The 18,137-nt window shown below is 37.6% G+C and overlaps 1 protein-coding gene across 4 annotated transcripts; it reads left to right on the top strand.

The window, feature by feature from the left end:
• Positions 1–2,814: 2,814 nt before the first annotated feature.
• On the top strand, positions 2,815–17,144 carry LOC127639171 (synaptotagmin-10-like). 4 transcript variants are annotated; one of them, XM_052121051.1, is made up of 8 exons: positions 2,815–3,016; positions 4,909–5,126; positions 5,181–5,365; positions 9,595–10,156; positions 15,223–15,343; positions 15,520–15,691; positions 16,213–16,342; positions 17,073–17,144. In XM_052121051.1, the coding sequence occupies exons 1-8, from the start codon at positions 2,815–2,817 to the stop codon at positions 17,142–17,144; spliced, it is 1,662 nt and encodes a 553-aa protein (XP_051977011.1). The 4 variants fall into 4 exon arrangements, with proteins under 4 accessions (XP_051977011.1, XP_051977010.1, XP_051977012.1 ...); XM_052121050.1 differs by having other exon boundaries at positions 4,909–5,135; XM_052121052.1 differs by having other exon boundaries at positions 2,869–3,016; positions 4,909–5,056; positions 5,144–5,365.
• The last annotated feature ends 993 nt before the right edge of the window (positions 17,145–18,137 follow it).

Here is an 18,137-nt window from a genome sequence, read left to right as displayed (position 1 = left end):
AAATACACTTTCTCTTACACATTTTTGAAATTTTAACCTAAATTCTTGATGTTGATAAAAAAAAGCTATAGACAAGTTTTGTGTGAATTACCTTAGACATTTGTTTATATTTATAAGAATGTGTCTCATAAATTGAAACATTCTGGTTTCTTTGTTACATTTCTTTAACAAGTGCAAAGCAAAATACTGTCAAATGTTCATAGTGCTAAAATAAATACATCTGATAAGGAGAAGCTGCCATAACCTCCCCTACAATAATGCTATATGTCAATGTTCAATGGCAATACCATACATTGCAAATGCTGGGCATTATGATTGACATTTATCCACATTGATTTAAGTAAAACAAAAAGTATTGCATTTTTAGCATTGGCCTGTGCACATTAACATTTATCTGAACTTTATCCAGCGCAGAAGTGGCACTCAGCTGTAAGTACAGTGCGTTATAATTAAATTTCAGCACCATGGACAGCTCCTTCTGCCACGACACATTGAGGAGCCTTCATGAACGAAAAACACGCATTTTAAGCCTAAGTGTAAGTCAGTTTTAATGGCAATCTTTTCAGCGTGAGCATTTCTGGGAAGAGACATTCCCAGCACACACACCTATAGTAACTTCAGGTCGCTTTTTTATTTTTTTTACATTTTTCTTGTATCAGGATCAACAAATGCAGTAAGTAAGCTGGGGTTTCTGCATAGAAAATCTTCATGCTGCTCTAATGGATGTTTTCAGAGATATGAGCCATGAGAGCATAAGGGCCAACCAGAACATGACCACATCCTAATGGAAACGAAACAAGATTCTAGATATTCTTATAACTCAAAGTTACCTTAAAAACGTAATGTAACAATTCAAAGAAATTAAAATATAATGTCGACTGAGGATAGCCAAGTATAGGTGGACATTTTGACTTTCTAAATTTGATCTCCACACTAAGCAGTTAGTGTAGATTGTATGTTCCAATGAACTCTGTATGACCATGAGATATGAATAATAGTTAGTGTGTCATTTCTGCAAAGTGTGTCATTTCTGCATCACTAGTGTCACCAAAAGGAAACTACATACTATAGTGCCTTCCCCAGTACTCTGTGTTTACTATTGGTTGGAAAAACAGACAGTTCCACCCCAAAATCCTGCCATTGCAATTTAGTTTATTTGGGATGCTCAAACGTTTTGATAGCACCACAGAATCACACTTTTTTGGGAAATCAACCTATGAATGGCTTTCTTATAAGACACTGCATTTTAAGTTGAGTTAGGACAAAGTATTTTAACATTAAAAAAATATATTTTTAAAATCACACACCATTAACCTCAGTTCCTAACCACACAGAAGGCAGGCTAATTCACAACTGATTTGGGAAACAGTCGGAATACTTAAATTCTGTTTTCTCAAATATGATCACACAAGAAGTCGGCATGTTGTTTCTGAAAGCTCCAGTACCCTATGATCTGCCACATTATGCCAACTCACTGACAAGTGCAATCTCCTATCAGACATGTTTGCATCGGCTCAAGCAGTTAACCTTCCTATGTGGCGCAACCGAAGGGGTTGCATCAGGAGCGTGGGAGATCCGGGTTTGCATCCCACATTGAAACCAGGAAGCAATTGCATTTGCGTAATCAGTGACGAGTGTGATTTTGAGGATGCATTTTTACCCTAACATTCAACTTTTAATCCATTAATGTGTTTGGGGAGTACAGTTTATAATACAAGTGCTGCTCTTCACTGTATTACATCATGTACAGCTAAAAAATAACTTGCTTTACAAATCACTTTTGGTGGTCCTCCATGGACATTTTAACAGGGAGTGGAGCTCACACGTTACATAAACCCAACCATGCTTACCCTTTGGGGCAGTGTTTTAAATTTCAGTAAAGAAAAGTCAACAAATATTGTTGGGTCAGTCTAGGCTTGTGTGAACCCACAAACCTTTGTTCTGTATGCAGTGTTTGACTGTGTAATAATTCAAGCAAAACTATGCACATCTGTGAACCATGAGAATGTAATGGTTGCTCAGGGCAGAGTCACATACACATGAGTCTGCATGAGGACGATACCTCAACTGCTCCCCAGTTTGCGTTTGGTTGTCAAGGAGATTGTCGGACTCTATGAGCAGCACTGAGCCAAGTACATGGTGTACTCTAATTCATCAGACAGGCATTCCCAGTCCTCGTTACCTCTACAAAATTACATGTATTTTTTCATCTTGCACTGTTTTTCTGACAGCTACATTTGGAAACTCCATTTTATTGTTAATGTGACATGTAAGCAGAAGCAAAAATCTACATATTACCAAGGTAGAAAGTGAATACAGATAGAGTAATTTATAAACTTTTTATACACTATTGAATATTCAAAAACCAAGTGGATGGCAAAAACAATAAACATACCAAAGTCTAGTTAAGCAACTACACTGGGGGGACATACTTTTTTATAATTTACTAAAGCAGAAACTAGAGTTGTGAAATGTTTCAATACGTTGTCTAATGCACTGTATTTACTATTTACAGCCTCTTTGTCTATCAAAAAAGCAGATGCTCAATAGCATATGTTCCATTGGAAGAGATTCATTTTATCTTAACGAAAATAGGATAAATATTTGCGTGTTGTTTATGATCCTCCCTCTTGAGACAACGCATGTTTCCTATTGGGCAGAGTCAAAATGTCCCTACAATGTTCCAGCGCGCCAAAGAATCCACCACCAGTCTCTGCTTGCGCTTTTGCGCAAAGGATATGGACTTTAACGCTTCACACCCTCTCTTGATTCTTATACGCATCAGCTGCACTCGGCAGCTCACATGATTCCCAAATGAACACACGCTCTCACGGATCGTCCAACATACAATGGATTAACAGGAAAGACATGAATGTCCGCACAGAGGACGGCATAAGCCTGTGCCAAAGGGCTCTCCAAATAGTAACGGAGCTGTGCCTCGCCGGGCACGTCGATCAGGAGAAATGCGCGGGTATATTTCCACTGGAGAGCAACATACCAGGTAAAGGGAATTCAGGTAAATTTAACTTAAATAACGTTATTCTACTTTTTCTTTTATTAAGTTGTTCTTTATGCTAGAAAGTTAACGTGCAACTTTTTCACAAGAACAAGTACGTGTAAAGTAAAAGAAGACTTCTTAAAGTATGAAAAGTCTGTCTCACATTCCATGGACAAAGAAAGATTCGCTGTAACATATACTGCAGAAATGTAGACATCGCACGAGCAGACTTTTCCCACCTGTAACTTATAAGTGCGCAACAGGTCGTAAGTGGCACATTTGTCCATTTTCTGTATTGAAACTCTAAAACTCGCGCATTTTCTTTTTTCAAACGTATCAACTGATCACAATGTATAGTCAGGACATTAATAACGTAAAAAAATACTATTACAATTTGAAAACAAATTTCAGAACTTCTTAAATTAAAAAAATTATCATAAAAACAAAATCCTCCACATGCAGTAATGACAGCTTTGCAGATCCTTGACATTCTAGCTGTCAGTTTGTCCAGATACTCATGTGACATTTCACCCCACACTTCCTGTAACACTTGCCATAGATGTGTCTGTCTTGTCGGGCACCTTACAGTCTAACTGATCCCACAAAAGCTCAATGTGGTTAAGATCCATAACACTCTTTTCCAATTATCTGTTGTCCAATGTCTGTGTTTCTTTGCACACTCTAACCTTTTTTTGTTGTTTTTTCAAAAGTGGCTTTTTCTTTGCAATTCTTCCCATAAGGCCTGCACTCCTGAGTCTTCTCTTTACTGTTGTACATAAAACTGGTGTTGAGCAGGTAGAATTCAATGAAGCTGTCAGCTGAGGACATGTGAGGCATCTATTTCTCAAACTAGAGACTCTGATGTACTTATCCTCTTGTTTAGTTGTACATCTGGCCTTCCACATCTCTTTCTGTCCTTGTTAGAGCCAGTTGTCCTTTGTCTTTGAAGACCGTAGTTTACACCTTTGTATGAAATCTTCAGTTTTTTGGCAATTTCAAACATTGTATGGACTTCATTCCTCAAAACAATGATTGACTGATGAGTTTCTATAGAAAGAGGATTTTTATTTATTTTATTTATTTTTACCATTTTTGACTTTTGCATACTGTGGCAACTCAAAAACAAACACAAAGACAATGTTAAACTTCATTTGACGAACCAAATAGATTTCAACCATGATTTATATACTGGCAAGTGATTTTCTAGTACCAAATTAGCAATTTAGCATGATTACTCAAGGATAAGATGTTGGAGTGATGGCTGCTGGAAATGGGGTCTGTCTAGATTTGATCAAAAAAAAACCATTTTTAAATAGTGATGGTGCTGTTTTTTACATCAGTAATGACCTGACTACTTTGTGATCAGTTGAATGCCACTTTGGTGAATTAAAGTACCAATTTCCTTCCGAAACAGCAAAATCTTTTTGTCCGACAGTGTATATATAAATAAATAATGAAAAGAATTTGATCCAGTAACCAATTCTACAGCACAAGTTTGATAAATGCATGTGAATTGACTTACTACACATTATACTTTCTATTTTAAAAATAGAAAGTCATCCAGATAATTTTCTTTGGACCACTGAAATGGGAGAAAATTGACAATGAGCTCTGCTTTACTAAATAAAGGCATTTCAGTCTTCTTTTTCTTATACCTTGCCCTCTCTCTCTCTCTCTCTCTCTCTCTCTCTCTCTCTCTCTCTCTCTCTCTCTCTCCTGTTTGTCTCTCATGCATAATTTAATGCCACTGGTCCTCTGTCTCCCTGTCTGTTCTTCATTATCTATCTCTCACCTTCTGTTCTCCATAATTCCCACTCTCCTTTCAACACTCTACCCTTTCTTCATCTTTCTTCATCTTAATATACGTTCCCCATCCCTCTATTTGCTCTCATTTTTCTTGTTACCTGTAGACATCTCTGTAAGTCTCCTAGCTGTGGTTGTAGGTTTCTGTGGGCTGGCCCTTTTGGTAGTCTCTCTCTTTGTATTTTGGAAGCTGTGCTGGCCCATTTGGAGAAGCAAGGCGCTCTTGACCAATGCTGACAACTGCCCCCAGGGGGTGCTACCTGAGGCACCCCCGGCCCTGCATCTGGTGTCTCGTTCTGTTTCTCCTCCTCCTGATGCCAAGGCAGTTGCAATTGCAGGAAGACAGCTATCGCAACACCAGCTGGACGATGAGGATGAGAAGAAAAGAAAGGTGCCGGAGGTAAAGGTCAATGGCCGCAGCTCGGTTAAGCTTCTGGAGGCAGCCATGAAGATCAGTCAGACGTCACCAGACATTCCTGCTGAGGTACAGCAGGCTCTGCGTGACCGTCTGAGTAAGCAGGGCAAGATCCAGCGGCAGACTACTGAACCTACCTCTTCCTCCAGGTAAAATACACCTCTGAGTATCATACTCCTGCCTTTTACATACATTACATTACATTTTAAAGTACAGTTCGCTATGGTCCTCTAATATGATTGGGCAAATGGCATTCCAAGATTGCTGTTAGGTATAACAACACTGGGACGCTTCACTGTATGCATTACCCTGCTTATCTGTGCTTGCGGTGTTTCAGACAGGCTGTCAGTCTGTACATTGCTTGGTGACACACAATGGATAAGCCTACTTTGGCTTTGTTTGGAACTATTTTGGATAGCAAAGCAAAAATATACAAAATATCTGGCCATATTGTGTCTAATACTGTATTTAAGTTACTCAAAACTACCTTATTGATTGTAAAATTGTTGTATAAAAGCAATATCACACTATATATACCCCATACTGCATAATTCTATCAGTTAATTAGATGATATCCATTCATGACTCTGGAAATCTTTAAATAATTCAATATTTTATAAATTCTGTGCTAATATTATCACAGCTCCCTTATTTTCACTAATTTACTTCTGGTTGACAGGGTAATGGCATGTCTCCTAGGTTCTGCATATGCCCATTAATCAGTACAGCTCACCAATCAGAGCCCTGTGTCGCATTACCATGGCAACATCATTAAGTGACCCCAGCAATTAAACAATCAGCTCTTCTTCTCTTTGTTTCATGTAGCACCGTGTCAAAAGCAAACAGGGATGTAATTATTGTTACCACACAGTGGAACTGTCACAGTGTCCGACTAGGGAAGTGATGAACTGCTGTGTTCGGTTCCTTGTGGAATCCATTATTGACTTGACACAGAACTAACATTAAGACTTTGATGCAGTGTAACAAACAAGCTGTCCTCCTCATAAATTACATATTAATAGGGTACACAAAAAGGCCAAATGAAGCTGCTTAAAGGTTAATGTGAAATACAGTTTGGGTGTCCCTGGGTTGGCACCTTTTGCTGAATCCTTATTCCATTTATTTCCTCTGTTATTTCTTTAATGTTAATTTTGACTATGTCTAAATTCTTTCTGGAAGTACACTCATCACATTGATTATTTATTTTTTTCACTCCTAACTCTTTTTTTTTTAAACGGAAGATATGCCATGCGAGAACAGCATAACATCTCCAAGAAACATCATTTAATCATCTTCAAGTTGTCCCAAACCCACATGTCTTTCTTTCCCTCATAGAACACTAAAGGAGATGTTAAGCAGAATGACAGCCTCAGTCACTATTCATTTTAATTGTAAAAGATACATTGAAAGTGAATGGTGACTGAGGGTAACATACAGTACTGCCTAACATCTCATTTTGTGTTCCACTGCAGAAAGAAAGGAATACTTTTTCAGGGGTGATTCAGTTATGAAAGGACTAAAAATTTTGGGTGAACTATCCCTTTAATTATAGTCTGAAAAATTGAACGTTTCTTTGAAATGTTCATTTTACATTAGCGTGATCACTAAAGTGAGCTGAACTATGCACAGATGCCGAAGTGTTGCTTAGACTGGGTAGCTATTTAATTTTTGCTGACAAGAATTACTAAAATAATAATAATAATAATAATAATAATAATGCACTATTGTGCTATGAAGGATATACAGCGCATCCGGAAAGTATTCACAACGCTTCACTTTTTCCACATTTTGTTATGTTACAACCTTATTCCAAAATTGATTAAATTAATTATTTTCCTCAAAATTCTCCAAACAATACCCCATAATGACAACATGAAAGAAGTTTGTTTTAAATCTTTGCAAATTTATAAAAAAAAAAAATAAAAACAAATCACATGTACATAAGTATTCACAGCCTTTGCCATGACACTCAAAATTGAGCTCAGGTGCATCCTGTTTCCACTGATCATCCTTAAGATGTTTCTACAACTAAATTCAGTTGATTGGACATGATTTGGAAAGGCACACACCTGTCTATATAAGGTCCCACAGTTAACAGTGCATGTCAGAGCATAAACCAAGCCATGAAGTCCAAGGAATTGTCTGTAGACCTCCAAGACAGGATTGTATCGAGGCACAGATCTGGGGAAGGGTACAGAAACATTTTTTTTTATCATTGAAGGTCCCAATGAGGCTTCCATCATCCGTAAATGGAAGTTGTTTGGAACCACCAGGACTCTCCATAGAACTGGTCGCCCGGCCAACTCAGCGATCGGGGAGTCAGGGAGGTGAGCAAGAACTCGATGGTCACTCTGACAGAGTTCCATCATTTCTCTGTGGAGAGAGGAGAAACTTCCAGAAGAACAACCATCTCTACAGCACTCCACCAATCAGGCCTGTATGGTAGAGTGGCCAGACGGAAGCCACTCCTCAGTAAAAGGCACATGACAGCCTGCCTGGAGTTTGCCAAAAGGCACCTGAAGGACTCTCAGACCATGAGAAACAAAATTCTCTGGTCTGATGAAACAAAGATTGAACTCTTTGGCCTGAATGGCAAGTGTCATGTCTGGGGGAAACCAGGCACCGCTTATCACCTGGCCAATACCATCCCTACAGTGAAGCATGGTGGTCGCAGCATTATGCTGTGGGGATGTTTTTCAGCGGCAGGAACTGGGAGACTAGTCTGGATCGAGGGAAATATGAATGCAGCAATGTACAGAGACATCCTTGATGAAAACCTGCTCCAGAGCGCTCTGGACCTCAGACTGGGGCGAAAGTTCATCTTTCAACAGGAGAACAACCCTAAGCACACAGCCAAGATATCAAAGGAGTGGCTACAGGACAACTCTGTGAATGTCCTTTAGTGGCCCAGCAAGACCCAGACTTGAACCCGATTGAACATCTCAGGAGAGATCTGAAAATGGCTGTGCACCGACGCTCCCCATCTAACCTGATGGAGCTTGAGAGGTCCTGCAAAGAAGAATGGGAGAAACTGCCCAAAAATAAGTGTGCCAAGCTTGTAGAATCATACACAAAAAGACTTGAGGCTGTAATTGGTGCCAAAGATGCTTCAACAAAGTATTGAGCAAAGGCTGTGAATACTTATGTACATGTGATTTTGATTTAATACATTTGCAAAGATTTCAAAAAACTTATGTACTCAAATATCCATTAAATGCCAAAGAATAGATGTGACCCTTTTGTATATTAGCTGAAATTCAGGTCAGTTTTTAATATCTCTTATAGGTAAATATGTAGAGTGCTGTAATCAAAACCTTTTATTGAAGTATGTACATTGCTTACGTCCTATTTATTCAACAATCCACTAAAACAGACGTGTTATGATATCCATGCCTTAAAAATTTGTTTCCTTTTGCTGTAATATGACAAAACCAAATTTTCAGATTACATATCATGACCTAAAACCAAGTTGACATCTCCGCTCAAATGAATTGAAAGAATGGTTTGTTCACATCAAGCTGTCAGTCATTAGTGGATTCTACAACAAGTGTCTGACTGTTGACGTCTGCACTGATAAGACCTCAACTTTTTTCTCCTTATGCAATCTTCATTCTCTTCCAAGAAAGAGTAGAAATACCAATTCTGAATTCTGACTCATTCAGAATGGTTGGCAAGATACAGTATCTCAGAAACACAGCCATCGAACACTGGATTTAAGAAGAAGCTGCCTTAAAAATCTGAAGAAAGCATAATTACTCTATCTCTTAAATTTATATAATTGCATTGTGCTGGGGTATTTTTGAAAATTGCAGGGCACAATGTGCAGGAAACATTTGCATGTAACAAAGAGGGGTTAAACAAATTTGAGAGAGATAGACTGATTGACAGTGATAAGGAGAGCTCAATCAAGACAAACAAAAAACAAGAGGATTGTGTGGAAAAAAGAATAAAGAATGTAAACCACAGAACTGTACCACTATTAATTAGTCTATGTTCAAATGCTTTATCCATTTTTATTTTTTTTGGAACATGCTGTCATTGTCATATGTCTGTTGTCATCTTCCAAAAGGTGGTAGTTGCTAGGAAACACCAAGGATAAGGAGAGAACTATGGTTTCCTCATAGAATAGGAGTCATGACAAGTGTTGGGATTAGGTTTTATAGAGTGAAGATCCAGGCCTAACGATTGTAAATGACAATTTTGAAATCTGCAACATTCAATTTGCTAAAAGATCGAAACCAAAGAGTTTGACACAGGGCACTCAAGTGCTTGTTGTCCACTGGTTTGTGAAAACCTTTACAAGGGAACCTAAGGAGCTAAGATACTATTTGTTTTAAATAATTATCAACAAATGTTCTTCTTCGTTCTTCTTTTCAAGGCACAATTCTTTCCGCCGACACCTGCCACGGCAGATGAATGTGACCAGCATGGATTTCCCCATGGATACTCTACCTGTGCGGCAGTCTTCTACGGTCAGTATTGGCCGTATCAAACCTGAGCTTTACAAGCAGAAGTCAGTGGACTCTGAAGACGGGACCAAGGAGCCGGTGGAAACCTGTGGGAAGCTGAGCTTCGCCCTCAACTACGACTATGAGGAGCAGGCTCTTGTGGTTCGCATTCTAAAGGCCCTGGATCTGCCTGCTAAGGACTTCACAGGCACCTCCGACCCCTACGTGAAGATCTACCTGCTTCCTGAGCGCAAAAAGAAATTTCAGACAAGGGTCCACCGCAAGACGCTCAACCCCACATTTGATGAGGTGTTCTACTTCTCTGTGGAGTACAGTGAGCTGTGCAATCGCAAGTTGCACTTCAGCGTGTACGACTTTGACCGCTTCACGAGTCATGACATGATCGGTGAAGTGGTGGTTGATAACCTGTTTGAGCTTTCTGACCTATCACGTGAAGCTGTGGTTTGGAAGGACATCCTTGCCGCCACTACAGTGAGTATGGCATGCGTTTGTCTGGTCATTTACATGCCAATTCAGAAGCGAACGTGAGCTTGTGGAAAAAATGCTACCAAAAGTTGCAAAAGTGCCACCAATATATAAAAAAAACCAAATAATTCCACAGGATTGAATTCTTCTGTGTTCTTTATTTGTCTGTTTAGTAAAATTCTATTATAGGCCTAAATATTATTCAGGTGTTCATTTTACAGACTTATTCCAATAAATTTATAAGCATTAGACAAAAAAAAAAAAAAAAGAATGGCACATAGTGTGTTTATAAATGGTTCAAAAAAATGCCCTCATAAAATCAACACCATGGGGCATTTTTTTTTTAAGCTTAGACAATATTTTGTGTTAAATAAAAGTCAAACTCAATCTTTTGTTCATAATATTCATAATAAAAAAAACTATATTTACTTTTTTACACTTACAATGGAAGTGAATAGAGCCAGTTCTTAAATGTTAAAACACTCACTGTTTTAAAATTATAGCCAGAAGATGTAAACAATATAATCAGATAGTTATGTTGCATTACTTACCATAGGTTATAAATTGCCTTTATCTTATTGAGACCATCATTTTGGACATGTGCTCAAACCAAGAAGAGAAAAACTGTTTTATAAGAAATACGAGAACAATTTTATTGTCTTTTAAACCAACTTGTCAGATACTCACAAGTCAATCAAATTAAGCTCCACATAGTAAAATGGACTGCACAAGTATGAAGACCCTTTCATAGGTCTCATTAACAGATAGATTGATCTGTTATGTAAAGCCTTTGCCAGGTGTGAGGGCTCATCTCCAAACTGACTCAGGGCACCCACATATCCCTTCCAAAAATAGACCCAATTGCTAGTTTCCAATGCTGAAGGAAGCATGATTATCAAGCCAGACCCTTCAAACAGCAGCCATGACTAATCCAACAGGTGTGGAATTGAGTTTGTCCCACTGACATCAGAGCACAATAAGAAATGTCCCCAGTAGCCAATTTCGAAACTACAAGAAACCTATGCAGTTTCCTCCCTTGTATATACAAAGGAGGAAATTGCATAGGTTTCTTTCCTGTAGTTCTGAAATTGGCTACTGGGGACATTTCTGGATTTTCTTCTTCTTCTTTTTTTCTGGATTGGCTCCTTAATCTTATTGGGTCCCATTATAATTTAGCCCACTCAAAAATTATGCCTCAGTAAATATATCATGGCTTATGTAACTGCCTCAGTCATGTTGTTTCTGATGAATTTTAAGGACAAATAAGCCTGCTCTCTGGGATTTTTCAAGGCTAACATTGGTGAAAGTAGTGAACCTATGGGTGCTATGTGGCCAAATACATGATAACTGACAAATATGTTTGTGCTATGGCACAGCTCTATAATAGATATTACATACCTAATATTATTTTGTCTGTTGTTTAAAAATGAAGATCCACACTTTTGCATGCAACAAGTAAAATCAGACAGAATCATTTTAAATGTACAAAAAAATAGATGAAAAACTGTATTGTACTTTTGTAACTTGGCATAAAAAAGTGTTTACTCTTTGATAATATTATCTTCCAATTTTGTCCGTTTTCAGACCAATAACAATAATTAAAAAAAATATGATTTTAGCTGACATCGATGAAGTCACAGACCTACTGTGTGTCCATTAGGGATGTGCATCTCCATAACTGAGGCCGATGTGATACGTATCTCGATGCATAGCCAAGGATACGATACGTTAAAAGATACATATGAAGCAGCTACCGATGTGATATTCACCCCTATTACGATGCAGTGCGATCCGATTTCGATTCGATTCAACACAATGCGATTCAAATGGAAAAAAATATGATGCTATGCAATTCAATATGGTACAGATAGTTCGCTTTTATTTCTTTGGTTCAGACAGACAGCAAATCATAAATTAACTTATGTGCCTTCTGACTTCTAACGCATGGCCCTTGAAAAAAAAAAAAAAAAAGATGAAATAAAACCAGACATTCTTTTCCTGTTCTGTCTCCAGTTACACTTTTAACTGCTAACACATTTAACAGTGAAACAATTTAAGGATGCTCAGGGATAAACAATGAAGAAATGTTCCGTAACTTGCCAGGCGTGGAGGAGTTATTAGAAGCCCTCATTCTCTGTAACGCTGTAAGGCTGAATATCTTTACAAATAATACATTGATTGTGTTGGTAATTGCCTTGGATAGCTGTTAGTCAGCTGGGAGTGAAAAAAAGTTTTAATCGTTTGCTCACCCGGTGTCCTGCTAGTGGTACCGCAGCAGCGAGTAGCTACAGCTGAATCCGAGGCCAAGGGCAAGGAGGGGGAGGCAGACGTCTCTGCACTCACATTGTGTCGCTGCTTCAAGTGTGTTGTTACATTAGTCGTACTGCCTGTATATTTTATAGCGGCAGGACATGTTTTACAAATTGCATGGGTTTATCAAAATGTCCATCTCTCTTATAAAACCCAAAGTGTTTACAAACTGTGGATTTGTAATTATTTGGTGGAAGATGCAGCTCTACCGCTGCCATGTTAATCTATATTCTATGTGACTCTCAAGACACGCCTCCGTCTCCATAGTTTAGTGATGCGTCATATTCACGTAGCAGCAGTGGTGATGAGAGAATGCACTTGAGAAATAGTTTAGAGAGGAGAAATCAATCTACATATAAAATATTGGTCACAATTATTGGTCACTTTCTAAATAATAAAAGTATAGTGCATCTACTAATAATTATATATAAATAAATCAGTTTTTACTGATGCAAATATGTTAGAAACAATGTATCGCAATACAAATGCCAACTTGTATCCAATGCGCACTTTTTTAAATTGATGCATCGCGTTGTTATTTTTTATGCTGATGCACCAATGCAAATCGGTGAATCTTACCACCCCTAGTGTCCATAGGTGAACTTGGTCATCTTAAAGCAGGAACTAGATGGGCAAATGTTCTTCATATTTAGTGCTAAAATGTAATTAAATTTATGACCGTGTTTAGCCCTTGGCTGAGCATATACTAAAAGGTTTAAGGCCTGAGGTAGTTCTATAAAAAGGTTTGTGTACTAAGATTTTGCTGTGTTTTCTCCATAGACCTGTAATATTAACCTACAGTAAAAATGGTAGTCTGTGTACAATTTTGACCTTTTGTTGTGCATTATTACATAAATAATTAGAGATTCTTTAAGGTGAAAGACATCTTGTCAATCACACTCACCTCACTTACATTGACTCTCACTGCCTTTCTGCTACAAAAACTAAATGAGTGGTGACAGCATTTTATTCTTATTCTTGTTGAGCTATGCTTGGGTGAGTCATTCCTGTTTGGAAAATGTAATCTCCTCCTCGTCCTTGTTTGACGCATCAGTCTCTTTCAGGCTCATTAATTTACTGATTGTTTTGTTTTCCGCATGTTTAATCCTTTTGTTGCTGTTCTTCTTGTTGTTTGGTTGATGGGGACATGCGATTTTGTTACTGTCATTTTGCTCATGTTCTGATGTTGTTGTATTTTTGCTCCCCTTTTGTTAATGTTTGGATCACTCTCGTGCAGTTTTCTTCTCATTCTCTTCACTGACTATCGCTTTCCCTTGTAGCTACAATTCAAAATGATTGATTAGCAGGTTTGCAAAGGCAGTGGAGAGGTTTCGACATGTTTTGCTCAGTTATGAGAGTATTACTACAGCCCCGTAGGGATAAAATTGACTCTTAGAAGCAGACCAGCTGTTCTATGGTTTCCGACTGTGGAAAGAGGCTAGTAACTCTCAATTCCCAAAATAGTCAGATCCATAGATTGCAGCCTTGCTCTGTTGTGCTTCTGACTGCACACTGAAACCCTCTATTTTGCCTTTAGTTGACATTTGAAGGTCTAATTTTGTTCTCTAATTTGGAGCAAATTGCCACTTTGTGCAAGGCCAGTCAGCTCTGAAGGAGGGGAAGTTGGGGAGTCAAAACAGGAAGAGTATTATTGCCCCAAAAAGATTTGTGAATTGTTGTGGTCAGAAATTAAACTACTAGAACCACTAGAATGTGAGACTCCTGAACTTGACTTGCAGCTCTCTGTATTCACCACTTGTATTGTGGATAATGAGAGCAGTCAGAAGGGGGTAAGATGTGACAGGGAGACTGTTGATGTCAACATAGGTACCATTACAACTATATATAATACCGTTTGATATGTAATCAATGGTATTGAAGAACTAGCATGTGCTTTGGAAGGCTGAATAATAATCTAATAGACCTGCTACAAGACATTGAAAGGTTTGAAATGTAGAAACCCTAACTTACCAGTACAACAGAGGTTATGTATGAAGTGTAAGTTTGTTATGTAATCTGTTTTGAATGTTTACTTGGACAGATTAATCATTATATTCAGCATGTCTTTGAAAGATTAATCGATGCAAATTAGTGAAGCCTGTACTAAGAAGCTGTGAATACACACTGGCCTTTTAGAATAAACGTTAATGCCTCTGCAAATCTAATTAAGGTAAGGGAAGCTATTGGTCTCATTCAAAACTGTTTTTTAATCACACAAGAACAAGCCACCCAAACCATACAGAATGTTCCACAGTGAAACGTCCACACAGGCTATAACAGCCATTATGAAAGTCTTCTATGGAAATAGCTCACTATCTGAGAAGAGTAATATTTCTGTTCACAACAATATAGTTGTTTTTGAGTCCCTGACTTTTTATTAGATTTTTTATTGCCAAAGAAACATTTCTGCTCTTTAGATCTAATTAAGAGTAAGGCTTTGTTTAAACCTGATGAGCATACATTTCGTCCAATATCTCCCAAGCTAGGTCTGAGTTGTCATTGAAAAGGCAAAAAAAAGTTTATTTAGAGTGTCAGTCAATAAGGGTTTTGTTTGTAGTCTTTTCAAGGGTTCTCTGGAGAGACTCTGAAGAGAAAATCATCTTTCAATATTTGCTGAAAAGTGAGATTTTTTTCCAAAATCATTTAATCAATAACTTGTAATGCTATTTTAGCACACTGCAGTACAGACAATAACAAATTATATTGGTTGATCATATATAGAGACAATATATGCAACTGCATTATTTCTTTCTTTCTCTCAGGAGAGTGTGGATCTGGGTGAAATCATGTACTCCCTTTGCTATCTTCCCACGGCTGGACGCATGACTCTTACCGTAATCAAATGTCGTAATCTAAAAGCCATGGACATAACTGGATACTCAGGTCAGTGTTAAGACCAAAAATGCAAGTAAAAATGCAAGTAATGCTACGTTGTTCTGTGCATAAGATATCACAGTGATCAATATACTGAATCACTGAAATCAGTTGAGTGGCAGTTTTATATTTGATTTGGACCTGCAAATCTCTAAAACGGTTTCACAATATGTTTCTGTACTCAGATCCTTATGTTAAAGTCTCCCTCATATGTGATGGCCGGAGACTTAAGAAGCGGAAGACGACCACCAAAAAGAACACACTCAACCCTGTCTATAACGAGGCCATCATTTTCGACATACCACCTGAGAATGTGGAGCAGGTCAGCCTGTCAATCATGGTGATGGATTATGACAGGTCAGTGCCTGCATTTTCAGACGTCATAGTCATAGAAAAACAATAGACAAACAAATTTTATGATGTTAAATGCAATTTAATCTGACATGACACACAACACTGTTGACATTAAGTCAGATATGCATGCTTGGCAGTTATTGTTCAAATATTTGCAGCAAATATCTTAATCAAGCATTACTTTCAGACTGGCCCTGCAAAACCCTGCTGTGAATTTATTAAATTAGCCACAGTCCTTTTCTGCATGTGGCTGCGCTGTAATTATCAGCAGATTATGCCATCAAAACATTGCTCAACCATCAAGTACCTGTAGCTAAATATTATATGCAGGTGAATGGAACTGTTTATGCAATGTTCCTGTTGTCTTTGCATTCAGTGCAGGTCAAGTAAGTTCAATTCTTTGTCAAGTCATTATGTTATATATGGATGTGAACATCTAGAATGTTCTGAACCACTCATCAAAAAACTGCTTTTTTTATTTAATTTTTTTTATAAGAAAGCCCTCTATTTTGTTTCACTTTCAGAGTTGGACACAATGAAGTGATAGGGGTGTGCAGGGCAGGGCCAGATGCGGAGGGTCTTGGGAGGGACCATTGGAACGAGATGCTAGCTTACCCACGGAAGCCCATCACCCACTGGCATGCACTGAATGAGGTGAGTAGGAAGTGAGTCTTCCAGGCTTTTTGGTGATGACACAATAGAGTTGAAACATTTGGAACATACTACATCCTCTACAGTTATCAAAAATATTAGATTTGACCTTTTGCAAGACTTCAATAGATGATTCCATGTTGCCGTACAATGTTTATTTAGGCCTGGTGTGGTGCTTTTGGACTGATTCTGATTTATTTAAGTAATATTCTGGGTTCAATACAAGTTGAACTCAATTGACAGCAATTGTAGCATAATATTGATCACCACAAAAAAAAAAAAAAATGACTCATAACCCCTTTAAAAAAAAGAAAAGAAAAACAAATATTGATGATACAGTGAGGCACTTACAATGGAAGTGAATATGTTATTCTGTATAAAAGCACTTCAATTATTTCTTCTGTTAAAACTTGAGCATTATTTGAACTGTAAATTCTGTAAACAAATTTAAAAAAAGCTGTAAAGTTTACGATACCATGTCGTCATGGCAATGAAGTTGTCATATTGGATAAAAATGTACACAAAGATGAGTAGCCCATTCACTCCCATTGTAAGATTTTTGCTTTTTTAAAGAAAAGGAGGGACAAGGCTAAATAAATGTTTGTGGTAATCAACATTATGCCACAAATGATGTCAATTGATCTTAAATTGTATTTAACCCAGAATATTATTTTAAGTCTAATATGTCCTAAGCTACTTTGTAGTGATATTTTGTTATCATCTGTCTCTGCAGTGGCCAGGAAGAGCATCCAGTTTTGAGAGTCAAGGATCATGTCCATCCCCCAAACCCCAACAGACCCCATAAGAACCAGGAGTTACAGTCCTAATTACAAAACACAATTGGTTTGTATGATTAAATGGGTATGTTTTCTCTAGCTGTAGCTTGTAACACTGCATTTTAATTTCAATATACAGTACTGGTATCCCTGCTACACAAACAAACAAGTATCTTAATCTCAGAGTTTCTCAATCATTTTTCTTTCTTTTTAAACTGGTGCTGAGATTCTGGGCTCCTAAAACAATAGTTTTCAGGTCACTTTGACGCTTACAGTGAAACAGGGAAAATTCTTCCTGTTTGACAGCATAATGATGCCATGTCATTTTACTGACACATGAAATGACAGTGCTTATCATTTCGTATTCTTGAGTTTTTGACAAATGTTCTCCTGGTGAAAATATCTGACACATTTGATGCAGGGTTAGGGAAGTAAAAAGAAGGCTTTGAAACATTAAATCAAGACTTCTTTGGTATGGAGTTTACAATGAAAAAGAGTTAATTAAACATTAATCAAACAATCATGTGACCAAATTCTTGTGATCTACACTTACAAATTATATCAAGATTGCTACAGTTACTTATCAAGCCTCTAAAACATCTTTCTTTACATGAACTTTAGATTAGTTAGAAAAGAATAGTTTCACCACAAAAGACACATCTGTCACTAGAAATGTCTTGTAACAGGCATACCACAATGTGCTTTATCCATGGCAGACTGATCTTTGTGTATTATGCAGGCTTGATATTCTTTATATGAAAAAAAAAAAACAGAAGAATTGAGAGAAGTTTAAAACATATGAGTCTAGTTATTTTTCTAAATATATAATTGTAACATTTTGCTTGTTGATTTCTTCTAAATAGCTATAGTATACACTGGTGGCCAGAAGTTTGGAATAATATACATATTTTGATCTTATGGAAAGAAATTGGTACCTTTATTCCCCAAAGTGGCATTCAAACATAATCAGGACATTACTGATGTAATGTCACCATCACTATTTGAAAAAAGTAATTTCTTGT

Source organism: Xyrauchen texanus, chromosome 47, assembly GCF_025860055.1.
Source record: "Xyrauchen texanus isolate HMW12.3.18 chromosome 47, RBS_HiC_50CHRs, whole genome shotgun sequence".
In the NCBI taxonomy this organism is placed as follows: Eukaryota; Metazoa; Chordata; class Actinopteri; order Cypriniformes; family Catostomidae; genus Xyrauchen; species Xyrauchen texanus.
Note: the sequence above shows the minus strand (reverse complement) of the source record. Positions and strands in the feature narration are given on the sequence as shown.